The following is a 17,407-nucleotide window of genomic DNA, read 5'->3' on the forward strand; positions in this document are numbered from 1 at the left end:
AACGGTGGTATCTGATGTTGAAGCAATGCCAAGCATTTGAAGAAGACCTCCCATCCTTAGAAATGTATCCCTTGGTTGTGGTGCAGCATTCTCCCTCTTAGTCAGTTTAAAGATCAGATGTCAGTGGATATGTTCTGGATTTGTTCACATGCTAGTTTACCCTTTATTGGGAAAAAAAATCCCTACATTTTGCAACAATGAGGCGTTGCAATCTGTGGGGTTGCAACTGGATGGCCAGCAGCCTTGGTGTGGCCCCACTCAGTCTGTGGAGCCAGCATCCAGCACAGTGTGTGCACACAGCAACCATCTCTACCACTGTTCTGTCCTTTACATTCTCAGTCAAGGCTTCTGGCTCCTGAAAAGATAACAGAATACTATTTTACATCTGCAACATAGTGCCTGTTAAGCTCTCGTCTGCTCACCTTGGTCCATTTATCCTGCCAGCCATTGAAACCATCTGTCTGATCGTGCAGTTACTTTGTAGTGAAAACATCAGCTAAATATCTTCAGGCTGTGAATTTCTGCTACCTTTTTATTAGCTAATGTGCCCATCTTTCTGGGAAGCAGGGTAGATTGTAATTTGCAGCATAAGCAACAGAGAGGAGTTGAGCTTGCTAAATAACAACCATGGGGGCTGCACTCAATCCACCCAGTGGCACATTTGGATGACCCTCACAAAATCCTCATCTGAGGAGAAAGGCTGAATGAACGCTGAATGTTCAGAAGTAGCTGCTTACCACAGTTCTGAGATTCTGGTCACATTCTTGTTTGTTGCTCCTTTCTTTTTCTTTTTTTCCTCCTAAGAGTAAATAAATTCTAAAATTTATTGTAAAAGAAAACTTAAATCTCCTGGTGAATTCAAATGTTTGTGCATTGGAAGTAGCTGAAAAATGAGTAGTTCTTTTGACATCCTAGTGACTTGTTTTAGACAGGAGGAGTCTCCAGTGGATGTGATTTGGTTCTAGGTGTCAGTTTTTGGGAGCTGTATTATTTATTGTGTTAGTAAAATGTGCTGAGGTGGCTTTCTAGGGGAGTTATATCTTCCTATCTGTGCATGATGTGTAGAACTGACAGTCAAACCAAAATACCATCCCTGAGTTCCAGGAAAGCTTTTTAGTGGGAGCGCAGAACAATTTTATGTTTTCTTGTTTAAACACATCAGATCTCAATATATTTTTGTATGGGCACATCTGCTGCTGCTGCTGAGCCATACTGGAGGTAGTGCTTCACCAGCCTGATGGTGAAGGACCTGACCAGTGTGCTGAAATTAAATTGAACCTAACCCTAGAGACAAAGTGAACCTTGCTCCTTTTGCACTTGGAGGAATCAGATGACTTTGTCTGTTGCAAAACAGTAGTTGCATAAAATCTGGTGCCTTCTCATTAATTAGTGACGTGTCTAAATATCTTGCTTTTTTAAATGATTAAAAAAAAAAAACAGAATTAGAAATTGAGATTAATCTTACTGTTTACATACACATCTTGTATACCATCTTGTTTGCATATATGTTTGTTTGAGGTTTGTGAATGCTCATTCACAAGAGGTTTCCTTGCTCATGTAGAGCACTTTGAGGCAATGCAGTTGGATTTCCCAGGGCATTTCTTGCCTCTTGGACCTGTCACCGCTATACATGCTTGCAAAACCATCTGCAGCTGTGGCTCAGAGTTTGTATCTTTGCTCTGGTTTCTTCTGCCCAAAGGGATATAAAGTCAGTTTGCATCTCAAGCTGTTACTGTCTCACTTATTTTTCTCCCCAATATTATTGTCTTAGACGTTCAAGAAGGGCTGCATCACACCCATGTAAAATTAATAGGGATGAGCTGTGAAAGTTCAGTATTTTTCATTTTTCAATTCCATGTAAACCTTGAGAGTAATTTCTAAGGTTGAATATCAATAAGCGCTGTAAGAGCATACATTTTTAATGTAGCTGTTGCCCACGTTTGAAATTAGGTCATTCAGATTTTTTCTCACTCTTTATTCCAGCACTGTTTATCACATGAAAGCAGAGTTCAAGACCAGTGTTTTATACTAATTATAAGCAGTCTGATGGCTGTGTTTGGAAGACAGAATGTATGAACCTTAATCTACTGAATCTCTAGTAGCTCTTGTCGAAGCTGATAAGCCTGCAAATGACATAGAGGCAGAATGTGTGCTCTGAGATGGATTTTGTGATCTCTCCCAGTTGGAAAAGAGAGAGGAGTCTGATTCCAAATGTTTGCAGCATGTATTTGGAGATGTTCCAAGGTAGCACTATTAGACAATGTTTGTTGTTGTGAAACTGAGTTTTCTGAGGAGCTGTGGAGGGACGTGGCCTGGGGGACAGATTAGAGCTGGCGCTGATGTTGTGTTACCTGAAGTTTGTCTTTCAGGTGGAATTGCAAATTAGTTGTTTGGAGTTTTTTTGATGTGTTGGGATATCTTTATTGCTGGATTTCCTACAGGTAAATTCTGTAAAAGTAGTTTCTTCATCTTTTTAATCCATCCTTATTTGCAGGATGCCGATGCCTATGTGCTCAATAAAAAATGGAAATACAGACCTAAAAATTTCTCAGCCAATCATAAATAACAATAAGTGCTTCCAAGAAGGAACTTTGAAAAAGCTTAAAACAGTCTTGAAAATTGACTGCTTGTTATCTTATCTCTTGAAAAACTGCTTCATGGTTAAAGTGTATATGAAGTAAACACGAATTTCTTTGAAGCCTTACAAATAATTGCTCTTCGCCTTTTTTTTAGTTGCCACACTTTTACTCAAAGTATGACACTGTTACATGTGAAGTGTGTTAGATTATTACAGAAAGAATCTAACTGAAATGTTCTATTTTCTTTCAGCTCCAGTGATAAACCGATTCACAAGGCGGGCGTCAGGTAAGTTATGTGCATGTTTCACTGGTCCCTATAATAGCTGGAACACAGTGCAGGCTGTAATTGCCATATAAGATATAATGTGACATTAATTAGATTTCTTCAAAGATGACTGACCTTGCTTTGCCTCAAATTCATTTTACAGTTTACTGGAAAATGTAGCCAAGGTTTGAGATCACTGAGCTTGATTAAATCCACCTTCTTGTGGAATTTATGAAAATTCCATGCTTTTCCTTCTTCTTCAAATAAAATTAATTTTACTGTAAATGGGATTGAACTTTGAAAGCATGTACTGCATGTAATCCGATGCAGTGTCATCTGTCTTACCTCGTACCTGAAACAGCAATTCAGCAGCCATCTAATGAGCAAATGTACAACTGTGCTGAAACCTCTGTGTTTTTTCAAAAGTGAGGTGGTTTGTATCAGTGATGTGTTGTTCTAGTAGTATTGCCCTCTTGTTTTCCGTTGTGCTATAAGAGTTTCCCTGCCTAGCTTGGTGCCGTTTTGTGTTCTCCAAAGGGGTTTGGTTTGGTTGGTGCCAGCTCAGAGGGAGGAGTATTTACCTTCACCCAGTAGATGCCGCAACATGTAACAGACCCTTCCACATTATGTATCATTAACAATTAATGTTCTTAGTCTCTTTATTGTGCCCCTGTGTCTCAGCTTTGTGTATCAGTTTTCCTGTTTCTAAGCAAGTTCTCCTGAAGCATGAGGCCTGGAACACAACTCTTGCTTGTTTGTTTATGAAATCCTGTGAATGTGAAAGCGGGATGTGCAAGTCATTGCACAGTGTTGTCAGCTCATGACAGTCTTAAACAGTCAGCAGAATGGGAGTAGTGTTCTGTTCCTTGTCAGCTCAGTTTGAAATCTGACTGTAAAACACTTCATTTTCAACTGCAGATCATTTTCAGTAAATGTAATGAAGTTTGTATTCTGTAGTCCAGAAAGTCTAGCCAGACTTCTGGCTTTTCTGCTTGAAACCTTAGCCAGATAGTTCTGTTCTTGTCAAGATAAAAATATTAAGTTGCTAAGGATTGCTATGGAACTCTGTAGAAAAATGGTGGCTTGAATATGCAGGATTTGTACATAGTCTATGTAGCACACAGTTAAAAGAGAGTGATTAATTCCAAATATTATCATGCAAACAGTTTTAGGCATTGATAATACCTTATAAGGTACTCCAGCATGAAACAAAAGGAATGATTTACAACTAAGGTTCAGTGAGCAGGGCTTTATGCAAATCACACCGAACGTTTTAAGCAAGGTCTTACTGTGACTGATTGATAGCTGACTGTAATGAATGCAGCCTTTGTAACAGATGTGTGTTAAGCTCTTACATTTCAGTAGGAGAGTTTGTATGAAAAGCTAGGACTTGCTCAGGGAAAAAAAACCAACAAAACAAAAAAGGTATTTTTAATGTTCCTTTAAAATGAAATTAAAAATATGGGAGAGGTCTGAAATTTTTTGGTCACTTACTTGGAACGTGTATAAATAGTCTCTATTGGCAGATACTATTTAATGTGTGTTGTTCTTTTTGTAGAGAGAAAGAGTAGAGTTAGCTTATTCTGTATAGTAGGATAAACTGTATGATGTGGTTCAGGTGTAAATTGTGTGGGTCAACTTCAAGCTGCAACAAGGTTATATTGGAGTCCACCATATGTGCTATTTTATTCAGTTCCTGGCAGCTTTAATTGTAAAAGCAATTATTTTGCTAGGAAGTCCATGAAAGGTGATAGTTTCTACTTGTTGAATACTAAATAACTACCAGAGATGTGCAGTGTATTTAAGAAGCTTCATACATTAAACTATGCTAATGGTACAAATATTTTATAAGAACGTTTTTAAGTCATAGCCCTGTTTTTTAGATGGTTACCTGTCATAGTTTTGTGGTTACCTAGATTTACCTGTATCCGTGACATTACCTTTTTGAATCGGATGATTGGATACATTGAAGTAGTCAAGATTACTTAGCAAATGGAAAACCCACATAGTAGCTATGTTTTAATACTTAGTAGTGTTCTGGTATTCTAAGTTGATTCTCATGCTTGGAAAATGAGCGGCCAAGTAGGGTTTTTCCTCAGATATTTCTCTTAATTTTAGGCTACTTAGCTGGGGTCTGTGTTAATATCTGAAATGTGTGAGCTTGTTGTTTCTGGTGCATTTTTGAAGATGTGCTTCTGAAGAACATTACTGCAGGTTAATGGTGACTGTTCAGCGCTGTAGCATGTGGTGCTGCGTGGCGTCAGATTTAGTAAGTAATATTGCAGATTGATTCTGAGAGGGTAATTTGAGGCTCCCTGCCTGTGTCACACCTCTGTCCATAGGCTGCTCCTCCTTCTGCACTGATCCAGGAGTTGTACTGTCCAAGGGCACACTGATTAAACAAAAATGGAAATACAGGGGTTCTCAGTGTGTTGATTTCCACTGACCCATGCAGGAGATCCCAAATAACTACATTCAAAACAGTGGTAGCTGTGTTTAACCAGTGATGGGATGGAGAAATGAATTGGGCTGCTACTGATGGTGGTGGATGCACTGACACCAGGTGAAGATAAACATCAGGATAAATACCCTTAGCAAAGATGCCCCAACAGCTGCTCAAAGCTGCTTTGTGAGTTCCCTCAGTGACTGAGGAGAAACCATGTGATGTGGATTTCTTCACAAAGAGCAGAAATCCACTGTGGTGGCTCACTTAGCTTTGAAAATTCTGTTATTCTTTTGATAATCATTTTATTTGGTAGTATAAGATGCAGTTATTTTTCCTAACTGAGCCAGAAATTAAGCTGCCAGAAATTAATTGCTGAAGCACCTGCTGAAAACAGTGTAGTAAGGCATTTATTATTTAACAGCTGTTCCTGTTAACATGCTGTGAGTGTATTATGTACCAGAGGATAAAGGAATAAATAAACTAGGATCTATTAGTTTTCTTGGATTTCAATTCTTTAAATTTGACCTACTTAATTATGTGTCTTCTCTGCGTTTTGCATATGTTTGCATGTATGCAGTGTGTGTTCTATGCAGAAAATACAGAAATACAGATACGTATTCCATAGTGCTGATGAGGTAACTACTTACAGGCTAGTTAATAAAACACCCTGTTGTTCTAGTTATGCAGAAAGAAGAATTGATTTTGCAGTCTTAACTACATGAGTTTATCAAGGAGCAGAGGTTAACAATTCCTCTAAAGCAAGAATGAACAATGAGACAGCTGCAATTTATTCATTTTTCTTTTAAAATCAGGTGGAACTAAATTAAAGGGAGAAGAATGTTGAAGCGATCAGCAGACCTGGATGGGAAGAAAGGAGATGGAGTTAGTAGAGACAGTATGAAATGGAAAGGAAAGCTGTGTGTTCCTTAGGTGAAAAATGCTGTAGAAGTTTACAAACAGGCAGAGGTAGCCCAGAGGTGCATACCTGAATTCAGATACCTTTTCTATGAATTATGTTAATTTTTATCCATCTATCTAAATATGAGATACCAAGGGTTGGGATGCTGATGTTCTGTATGTTAGCAGAAGCACTGGGTTTTTGCTTTTCAGCATCTTGACAGACAGATAAACAGATAAATTAACTCATCAAGTATTGTCAGGAGTTTAGAATAATGCAGTAAAACCAGCATAGATTTGCTACCGAGTGTAAGTTTAGGTTTAGTAGATACCATTTACTAATGCCATTTGTTCCCAGTAGAATAGAATAATTCTACAAATGTGTAATATCATTTTAATTAAGAAATAAATAGCTCTATAAAGTTACTTCAGTTAAGTATCTGCTTTTAGGCTCTGAAAGACTGAGGAGAACCTAAATGACGTTGCTCTGAGTCGGCCTTCCTGAGCTAGGAAGAACTGTAAATAGGTTCAAGAGCATCTGTGGAGCGTCAGCAACAAAGAGAAACTCCTCACCTCTAATTTAAGAATCCTATTTTAGTCTCATGGAAAAGAAATAAATGGTGTTTTAAATATTGTTCTCTCAACCACCCAGGGAGGAAAAGTGATTTTATTGAGCTTCACATCCCCAAAACTCTGAACCGAAATAACTTTAATATGGTCAACAGGCCGAGTACATTGACTACAAACCTATAGGGAGAAACTGTCCCAGATAGAATTGGGATAAATTTACAATCAAACACATATCACTATCAAGGAAAAAATAAAAAAAAATAGAACAAAAAGGGAGCAGAGAAGGTAAAATCTTTCAGGCTCTTTCTCCACAAATGTCAGCAAGGACCTCCCTGTTATCAGTCTGGGAGAGGTTCAGGGTGTAGGGAGGGAGAGAAGGAGAATCTCATGTGACACCAGAGGAGACTTATGTGTAATACATAACGTTCTGGGTTTGCCTTGTTGAAACATTTCTTTCTTTATTTTTCATTTGTGATGGTTGAATCTGGGCAACATTTTTTACTTTTCCATGCTCTGCTAAGAATTGTCGCTTTTAGGTACATGGCTGACTAACTGAAGATGGAGGGCTGAGAAAGTAAGAAGCAGGTTTTTTACTTTCTGTATCTTGTAAAAATTGACATGTTCATTTAGCAAGTGCTCAAATTTTGATGTGGAAGGCAAATTACTTTTGTACTGTGATAATTTCTGGCTGTGCTTAGTGGCCTCTTTTTATTTGACTCTACAACTCCAGCTTTACAAAACATCGGTGTTTGAAAAGAAAGGAGGAGATGCTGCATGCTCTTCGTTCTTAGTTGTTCGATATGTCCAAAAGCTGTGATAACAGAACTGTAAGTGTCTGGCGGTAGGCAATTTGAAGTGGTACAGCAAGTCATTTTAGTTTGTTCCTTCTCAGGCCTGGTAATTATGTAAGTGTTTTCCAGCAAAAATTTCTGCAGATTAGAAATATCTTCTCTTAACCTCAACAAGTAGAAAATGCTCTAAAGGGAGCTCATGAAACTGTTTTAGTTGGTTCTGAATTTTCCTAAGTAAGAAATTTATTTAATGAAGGCACACTGATAAATTCCTAAGCTCCTGAAACCAGCTGTTCTTATTAAACAACTACAGATACACACATACACACACACTCAGGTGTGATGAAATAGCTCACAAAGAAGTTATTTACAGCTCCCAGCATCATTACTTATAATGTGATAGTGTCTTTGTTGCCAGGTCACCTGTTGGATCTTCCAGACATTGGTCTACACAGCCATCAGTTACAAACAGGACACCATTGCTTCGTTGGAGGCCATACACACGTACACACACTTTAATACACACAGGTCACATCACGTAGCTTTCCCTGCTGCATGACCAGAACACAATCATGCCTGCTGGCTGTTCGTGAGTTGACAGCATCCTCATCACACGCCTGCAGAGATGGGTGTTCTCCTCAGCAGTTGCAGTTGACGCACAGGACTCACGCCTCTGCATGTCTTATGATGGATGTCTGCATTTTAACGCGTGTTCAGATGGGAGGAGGGATGTTTAGCACAGCCCTCATAAAAGAAAAAAAAATCTGGGAGCAAGTTTGCCAGAACAATTTGTCTATCCTTCATCTCTTTCTTTATGTTATAAGGTACCATTGGGAAGAAAGTGACAAGATAAAAGTTTTGGGCTTCATTATTCTGAACAGATCTGCGGACTGTGAATTAGTCATGCCCACAGCAGCATTTACATATACTGCTGCTAGATTTCAGCTGAATAATTTCTACAGAACATGTGACAACCTACTGGGGGAACACAGAGAAATTATGCTGAATTTAGATGATGCGAGTCCCATTAGTGAAGGAATGGTTAATTGCATTCTGTGATTATAAGTTTGAAAGAACATAGATGATACCAAATTCAATTGAAAATATAAGGTAGCATTTAGGAAGAACAAACTGGTGCTCTTAGCCAAGAATAGAATATGCCCCTAGGAAAGAAGCTGAGGGTTTGAATTTAGAAAACAGGTATCTCACTTGTAATTTTAATCTGAGTAAATTACAGGGGATGAATGTCCATATGTATCAGTACAATTCAGGGACTGACCTACTAGAGAGGAGCTCTGCAAAGAAGCACCTGGATGTTCTGCTGGACAGCAGGTTGGCCATGAACTAACAGTGTGCCCTTGTGGCCAAGAAGGCCAGTGGTTTCCTGGGGTGCATCAAAAAGAGCGTGGCCAGCAGGTTGAGGGATGTGATCCTCCCCCTCTACTCCACTATGGTGAGTCCACATCTGAAGAGCTGTGTCCAGTTCTTGGCTCCTCAGTTCAAGAAAGACAAGGAATTGCTAGGGAGTCTAGTGGAGAGCTACAAAGGTGACTGGAGCCTGGAGCATCCCCCCTTATGAGGAAGAGCTGAGAAACCTGGGGCTGTTCACCTTGGAGAAGAGAAGACGGGGGATCTTATCAGTGCTTATAAATACATAAAGAGCAGGTGTCAGGAGGAGGGGGCCAGGCTTATTTCATTGGTGCCCAGAGACAGGACAGAGGATAATGGGCACGTATGGAATCATAGGAAGTTCCATCTGAACACGAGAAAAAAGCCTCTTTACTTTGAGTGGCAACAGAGCACTGAAACGGGCTGCCCAGAATGGTTGTGGAGTGTCCTTATCTGGAGATACTCAAAACCCACCTGGATACTTTCCTGTGCTAATCTACTCTACTAGAACCTGCATTAGCAGGAGGTTGGACAAGATGACCCTTTCCAATGCCTGTGATTCATGATTCTGTGATATTGAAAGTTTGTTAAAGAGACTGGCAACCACTATCCTGTGTTAAAAATTTCAGGGAAAGGCGGCTAACTGAAATGAAATTATTTTCTCTTTTATACAGTATCATGGAAGTTGGAGCTGTACCAAAAATGATGGTGAGGAATGAAGTAACTCTAAATCTCCTTTTAAATGCTCACATAGGAGAAAGTATTTTTATGGAAGCATATCAAGTCATAGGATCATAGAATCACAGAATGGCTTGGGTTAGAATAAACCTTAAAGCCTACACAGTTCCAACCTGGTGTAGGGAGGGTTTCCACCCACCAGAACAAGTTGCTCAGGGCCCTGTCCAGTCTGGTCTTGAACACCTTCAGGACTGGAACGTCATAGAAATGGAAGAAGAATTAAGAGCTTTATTGGTAGACAAGGAATTCCAGTATAGTTCTTCAAGGAGATACAGGGGCTGAATTTTTGTTCATTACATTCTTATAGTCAGTACATAATTTAAAATGCCACTGAGCTGGCATGCAATAATATTTATTGCTGAAACCTTGTTAAGCCCTAAGGCTTTCAGCATAAAAGCAGGGAAAATAAGAATAGCGTTGGGATGAATCTTCACTGCCAGATAGAGCACACTAGAGAAGCACCCAAGCTTATGGTGCCACCTCAGTGCTGGTTGCTGGAGGCTACAGAAGCAGTGAGTCTTACTAAGTCTGTGACACCTGATAAGGGGTTGACAGACTGCAGATTTCTATGGGTTGCAGCTGTGGTGTGCTCAGGCAAACACAGCTCTACGTGGCACCATTATATCAGTGGATGTACTCTTCGGTGACTTCCTGCTCCTTTCACAAGGCAATCAGCAAAAGTTTCACAATTTTCCTATGCAACTGTCCCTCTTCCAGTATTTTCTGTAGATAGCAGCTGCCTCAATCACCTATCAGTGTTAAGGAATGAGCAGTATCCTGAGTCTGTAGATACGGAACTGGAACATTTATATTCAGGTCAGAATGTATGTTGACAGCTTTGCCTACATCAGGAGCTTAATGCAATGCGTGAGATTCCCGTTTTCTTTACCTGAAGCATTTTGCATCACAGATCACACAGAGAATAGCAGCAGTAACTGTATGCACACAGCAGTTTATAGGTCAGGTGGTTATGCATCTTCACCATGTGGTGTATCTATACTCATTCTTTTAAATGTTTGCTGTTGTGAAACTCACTGCTCATGTATTCTGTCTGCTTTTACAGGCGTTGTCCCTTGTGCTGTCCTGTGGTCAGCATCAGGGAGAAATGAGCCACAGAGTTCTCCCAGGAACAGCTTCTGCTATCAGATACTACAAGAACTAGTGAGATTGCACTCAGACTACCATATTGACGATATGGCCAGGATGCACTGAGTTGTGGGTACCTTATTGCCATTGAGGCAGGGAGTGTGATCCCTTCAGCCTGGTCCTGGTCCAAGTGCCTGCTGAAAACACAGGTGTTAGTCATGAGAATGAAGATCTTATTTTGGTGGCCTGTCTCAAGACAAACTGAGGTCTGGGGGAAACTGGAGGCTGCTGTTTCCCACCCAGCCCATAAGCAAGAGATTCAGCTTCATTTTTTAGTTTCTCTTACGTGCCTTATTAGCTTTCATGCTCAGAAGGTCATGTGTCTTCTTCTTGATTCAGTTATTTCAGCATCTCTGATGAAAGATTCTCTCTGAGTCATTGCATCAATGCCATTACTCTTTCATACTACAGCATATAGTTCAACAGTGGTATTCTTTTTCAAAACAAAAGCAACCTGGTCTAGTGGGAGATACTGGAACTAGGTGATCTCTAAGGCCACTTCCAACCCAAGCCATTCTATGTATCCAAATCTTACATTTTTTGTGTACCACATCTAGAACTCTTGAAGTGGTCCTCTTAAAGCGTTTGTTTAATGGTAGGCATGTTTTTTTTTGTTGTTTTTGGAGGTTTTCTTTATTAAACTTTATTAAACTGCTGGAATGTAGATTCTAGCAGGTTGTATCCAGGTGTTTCCTAGTATAGACGTTCAGTAGAGAACAAATACAGAATTTTCAGGACCCATTGTAGCACAACTTTGGAAATAGGGTCATAGTTGCAAGTTAATTTCTTGACAGGTTTTTAGGTGTGGTTGTGCTTAGACTGGTTTTGTTGTTACACTTCAGAAGTAGATAGAAACAGAGGAGATGTATTAGGTGTATACTATAAGGCACAGCTTGAATGGACTGATGAGGGAATGGAGGAAAAAAGACAAGGAAGGGAGAGACACTGGTAGAAGTAAGCGTGTGAGTTGTGATGTGTGCAATAGGCTGCCATGGAGAGGAGTACATTTGTCTCAAGGTGGCAGGGAGGGAGGGAAATAAATAACAATTGCCTTAATTTTTGCACATGCAAATATTTATGCCGGGCATTGGGAACAGCTTTCTAACTAAACGCTTAGGTACTAAGAAGTGTTAAGGAATTAAGAAACAGTAAGGATTTTTTTCTGCAGTGATAAGGATGTAATTCATGCTGCAGCACTGCACAGGAGTGGAGGAATTGATTTTGTGAGATTTCCTTTATATTTAGTGTGATTGTTTAAATGTATTTGGGAGCATGTATTTCTAGATTTCATTTTATAGACCGATTAAACAGTACAGAGTAATTACTTTAAAATTGAGCAATTTGGTATAATGATAGCAACCTCTTTAGAATACCGATGCATAATTAATAATTTCTGAATTCACAAATTACTGCATACACACCTCTATGGGAAACTGTAATTTTTCCTTCTGTTTTAGTATCCTCTTTGGAAGATATTCTATACATAGTTTTGTATCAGTAGAATGAATTACCACACATTTTTTTCTACCATTTGAGGAGTTCTTGTTTCAGATACATGGATTATAAACAAGGGGCTGTGGTTGAATTAGGAATCAAATTCATATTTTATTGTCCACTTGGCCTGATGAAGTGCTCAGATATCCCACTGAGGTATGGAACAGTTGGACTGATGCACTGATCTCTTTAAGCTGATTTTGTGTGTGTAACTAATAAATAAGGTAGAGTGAGGGAAAGTGCCACAGAACTTCTCATGTCCATATGCACAGCCCTTCCCACAGCCAGCAGCATGCCCTCATCCATACTGCTGTCTGGGAGCATTCCCCTCTCTGGCCTTGACTGTGGGAACAGCAGCTGAGCCCACGCTCCCTCTATCTCCTGGTGTCCTGAGGTTTCTGTCATTTTGTGTTCTGCTCGAGGGGTGGAAGCTAGGGAAGGGTCTATCTAAAAAGCTGATTCATTTTCCTCTTATTTTAGGCAGAACAGTATTTGACACTCTCATCCTTGGAATTCATTGATGTAAAATTTAATCTTTCTTGACAAAGCAATTACATTATGGACAAAGAGGATATTTTCTTGTTATGTAACTAAGTTGTGGAGAATAAATTCCAGGGAAGACAGGTTTTCCAGACAAAACAGACTTTGAACAAAAATAAATATAGAAATGATGCCAACTGTTCATATTAATAGTAATAAATATGGCTGTTATTTGTCTGCAAGCAGTAGTTTGCAGATGTCAATGATTGTTGAATATATGTAATAAGATTTCTTAATAGATGCTCCCAGACTGCAGTGACCACAGTTAACCTAGTGTATACAAACCATAGATTTTTCTGTGTTGCATGGTCTCTATCATGTATCTGCCTGAGTTGCTTCTCCTTTAGTCTGGAGGAGGTTATAGTCAAATTTAAAGCCTGAGGGGAAATATAGTTTAATGAATAGAGAGCATATCTGATTTTTTTTTAATTTTATTTTTGGGGGGAGGGGGGTGAGTGTGTCCCATAAGCACCCCCAGAGTCACTCACATTCCTGTGTTGAACATCCATATACGTTTACCAGCTAAGCAGATTAGTATCTTCCAGTAAAGATTTTGTTGTTCCACTTGATGTTTCAGTCTTAATGAACATTTTCTGACTTTAGATAGAAGTGCTGTAGGAGTTGCAGACATTCCCAAATGAATTTAAACCTTATTTTTTAGCTTGGAATCATATTTTCTTTAGCACAAGGCAGTGAACCTTTTTCCTTTCTTATCTTCCTTTGCCTCCTAGACAAGGCTGTGAAAAATCTTGGGAAAGCTTATTGAATATCTAGTTTTTAAATCTATGATATATATATATATGTATGTACATATGCTATTTCAAGCGGAGTCACTGTTACTATCATACTACTACTATATATAGTGTTGTATTAATGCTCATGAATCCTCACTCTTTCCACACTGAATTTGCTTGTTTTACTGTTGTACACTAATGAAAATGGTTATGACTATTGATACAAATAGCTGGGACAGAACAAAGCTTGAATAACCAGATTTGTACCGTGCATGGTTGTGTTTTAGCAGCATGAAACTACAATGGATAAGTGCAACACATTTTCTAGCAAGGGATGAATGCCTTTCTTCTGCATGCATCATTTCTATTCCTGGTTGTGCTGTATGTTTATTTGCTTAGCTATGGAGGAATGTACTTAACAGATCTGGAATGCAGGATTTCATCTTACACTGACCGTGTGTAAGGATAGGAGGAGTCCTTCCCATAAGTGATGATCACATGGCAAACAGAGGTGAACCTGGAGAAGAATCTGCAGTGTTGTTTGTATATGCATTAAACAGATATGTGTGACTTTTATTATAAAAAAACAGTGTAAGAATTATATAGGGACCAACCATAAATTTGAAAATCTCTCCTCTGTTTGTTTCAGAAATTTCTCTGAATAAATATTTAATATATATATATATATTTTCTTTATGTATGTCTCACCAGAACTCCTTTTCTCATTTTGAGGAAAAAAAGAATAAGAATAGTAAAATTTTGTTACATTGGTGCAGTGCATCTTAAGGTTTTGTTTTCTATGCTAATGATGTAGATCGATAACAAAACAATAATTCCCATTCATATTCTTTTCTGCTCACTGTTTTGTGCAAAAAAGTGAGAATATTTTCTAGTGACTCACATTGCTATGAAGAATTAATATGAGCATGCCAGAATGAAAAGTTGCCATGTGCCACAATTTGTTCATTAAAAATAATAATAATAATTTAAAAAATATAAAAAATTATGCACATATTCATTACAAATTTAAAAGATGAAGAGGAAATTGAGAATAAAGAAGAATGAACCAGTCAGCAGAATACATTTTACATGCAAATATTAAAGCTTTCTTTTCGTGTTGAATGTCAGTGCATGTGAGAAGACTCTTTCCGCTCTCCATGCACAAGGAAATACTAAAAATGTGGCTATTATTTCAAATAGCTGGTTTGTGTCAGGGCTTTGTTCAGCCTCTGAAACAGCCTTTTACATGAAGCATCAGCCTTATGCTTCAACAAAACTAGAGGTTCATCCTTTTAAAGTTTCTGTGCATGCAGTTTATTACATGAAGAGTGCGTCTTTCAAGGCAGAAATTCAAAATCTACTTGCCAGTGCTGATCTTCCCTGCTACCATAGTCAGTGTTTCAAAGATACGGCATTGGAGTGAGACAGTGTTGCAATAGAAGGGTACTCCATGAGCTGCAGAGTTAAAACACAGAGGAGTCCTGAACCAAGGCTTGCTTTCTGCTCTGTCGTGCTCTTGCCAGGGAGCAGCAGGGAGGGACAACTTTCCTGTTTGTTCTGCTGACTTTGATCTGGAAACTATTTTCACAACTGTTATGTCTGAGTCTAGGGAAGAATACATCTACTCTCCTCCTTCTTTTTATCTGTCCAGTCATAGCGGTGTACATTGTATTGTGCAAAAATGGTTATGCATGATGTGTTTTAAATCTTTCAGGCACTTACTGAGAAGTTGTACGCTAATCTTTATTTTAACATTCAAGTTATGCTAGCCCTCTGGGAATAAATTCAGGGGAATATTCAACTGACACTGGCTGTCATAGAATGGTTTGAATTGGAAGGGATCTTTAAGATCATCTAGTTCCAACCCTCTGGCTATAGGCAGGGACACCTCCCAGTTGATCAGGTTGCTCACAGCCCCATCCATCCAGGCCTTGGCTTTGTGTTTAGAATCTAATGGGCTATGTCAGAGGATGAGCCATTAGTAGACAAAAATGTTTGGGTACTTACTTGCATAAAAGGTGGTAGTAATGACTCCCTCCACAAGATTTATCTGGTGTGCTGTAGGATTATTAGGCACATCAAATAGAGTCAATCACATTTTCTCATGATCGTTATGAAGGAGTGCTTCAGATGCAAAACGCATGAGAAAGAAGAAATATTTTCACCTTCTACACAACATAATTACATTAAAGAAGAAGAGATCCTAATGTCAAAGATCTTTGTGTCCTCCTCTGATCAATGTATTGATGAGTAATTACAGGGGAGAATCTGAGTTGTCGTCAGTTCAGTAGTGTCCGAAGACCCTGGTAAATGGTTGCGTGTTGGCAAAGACCATATATTTTCTAATTAAATTTCTTACTTGAGTAAGTCAAACCTTGTGAGAAGAGCAAGTACAGAGTGCCTCATACTACTTCTTAGAATGTATGTATTAATCTGATGGTTTTTGTTGTTGTTTTTTGCATATGTCATCCAAGAAACTGATCTGCTGAAAGAATGAGGAAGGGTAAGTGGTGGATGGATCTCTCTTGATGGATCAATTCCAGAAATGTAATCCATTTCTAAAGGATAGGAAAAGTACATGGAAAAACAGAAGAGGTTGTTGAACTGTGGTCAGTCACCTATCACAGTAGCAAAGCAGAGACAGAGGGGAGGGATGTGGTGTGACTGCAGCTAATGGGTTATGGAGGGTCTGGAAGAGAATAGGAAACTTGCACTTGATACAGTCAGAAAGAAATAAGGGGGAGATTCAAATCCTTTGCACTGCAGCAGCTCTTGTTCAATACATTGAACAAACCATCTTCATTGCCTTCACTAAGCAAATTCCCATCTCTGCAGAAAACCTGGTATCAAAGGGAAGGGTAATTAAAATGCATAACGACATAAAAGCTGGGCTGCATGGAGACAAAGACTGCCTACTACTAGCGAGTGATTTGCTGCAGTCTGACAGAAGGGTAACTGTGTATTGCTGTGCCAGTACTGTGCTTTTGCTGATGCAGTTGTGTAGCTCATGTATTTCTCACTCCCAGCAGCTGTGATCTGGGATGCCAGGTCCTGTAAACCTCCTGAACAGAACCTGGCTGTGAAAAGGTGAAGAATCCCTGTAAATATAGAGTTGAAAATAATAGCATGAGTAACAGAATAGCATTTCTGGATAGAGCTACAGGAGTGACCTCACAAGGACAGTAACATAATTTTTAAAACAGTTATTTTCTCAGATTTATGGGATGGTGACCTTGTGTCCCTCTCGTGTAAGAACTTACATGGAACAGAGAGTTCTTGGTCTGGGTTTGTGGTGAGAGAAGAGACAGAAGCTGCATGGTGGTCATAAATCCTCCAGTGAGTGTCTGTGAGTGGAAAAGAGCATCTACAACGGGGAAGGGACCACACCTGCACACACGTATGCTCACATGCATGCAGCTTTTGTCATATCTATGTTTCTCTTGTGACTGAATAATAGTTAATTGTGCAGTATTTGCTGCAATGTGTGCATTCAGACATGGCTCACAACCTGATATCTTACATTTTCTAGGCTTTTTAATTATTTAAATCCAGCGGATTATCTTAATATTAGCATAGTGAGATGCTTGAACATAGATATGCTTACTACTTTGTTTTAAAATGAAATGATAGAAAAAAAGAATATATATTTAATAACAGGTGCAACACACTAAGTTATATTATTCACTAAAGTGTCTTAAAAGCTGTGCTGCATTTTGCCCTATGCTGTTCCTTTATGTATTTTCACTTTCTAAGTACAGTTGTTCACATTTTCTTTCACAACACTTTGTGTGAATTCCTAATTTTGTTGTGTATAAAGT

General features: G+C 39.0%; 1 protein-coding gene across 1 annotated transcript in view; it reads left to right on the top strand.

Annotated features, from left to right (window-relative positions):
• Positions 1–17,407, top strand: part of PRKAR2B (protein kinase cAMP-dependent type II regulatory subunit beta) — a 77,005-nt gene that overhangs the window by 26,324 nt on the left and 33,274 nt on the right. The window contains exon 2 of the mRNA XM_072356889.1: positions 2,830–2,865. Within this exon, the coding sequence (XP_072212990.1) occupies positions 2,830–2,865 (36 nt within the window). The remainder of the gene's footprint in view (positions 1–2,829; positions 2,866–17,407) is intronic.

Source organism: Excalfactoria chinensis, chromosome 1 (genome assembly GCF_039878825.1).
Source record: "Excalfactoria chinensis isolate bCotChi1 chromosome 1, bCotChi1.hap2, whole genome shotgun sequence".
NCBI lineage: Eukaryota > Metazoa > Chordata > Aves > Galliformes > Phasianidae > Excalfactoria > Excalfactoria chinensis.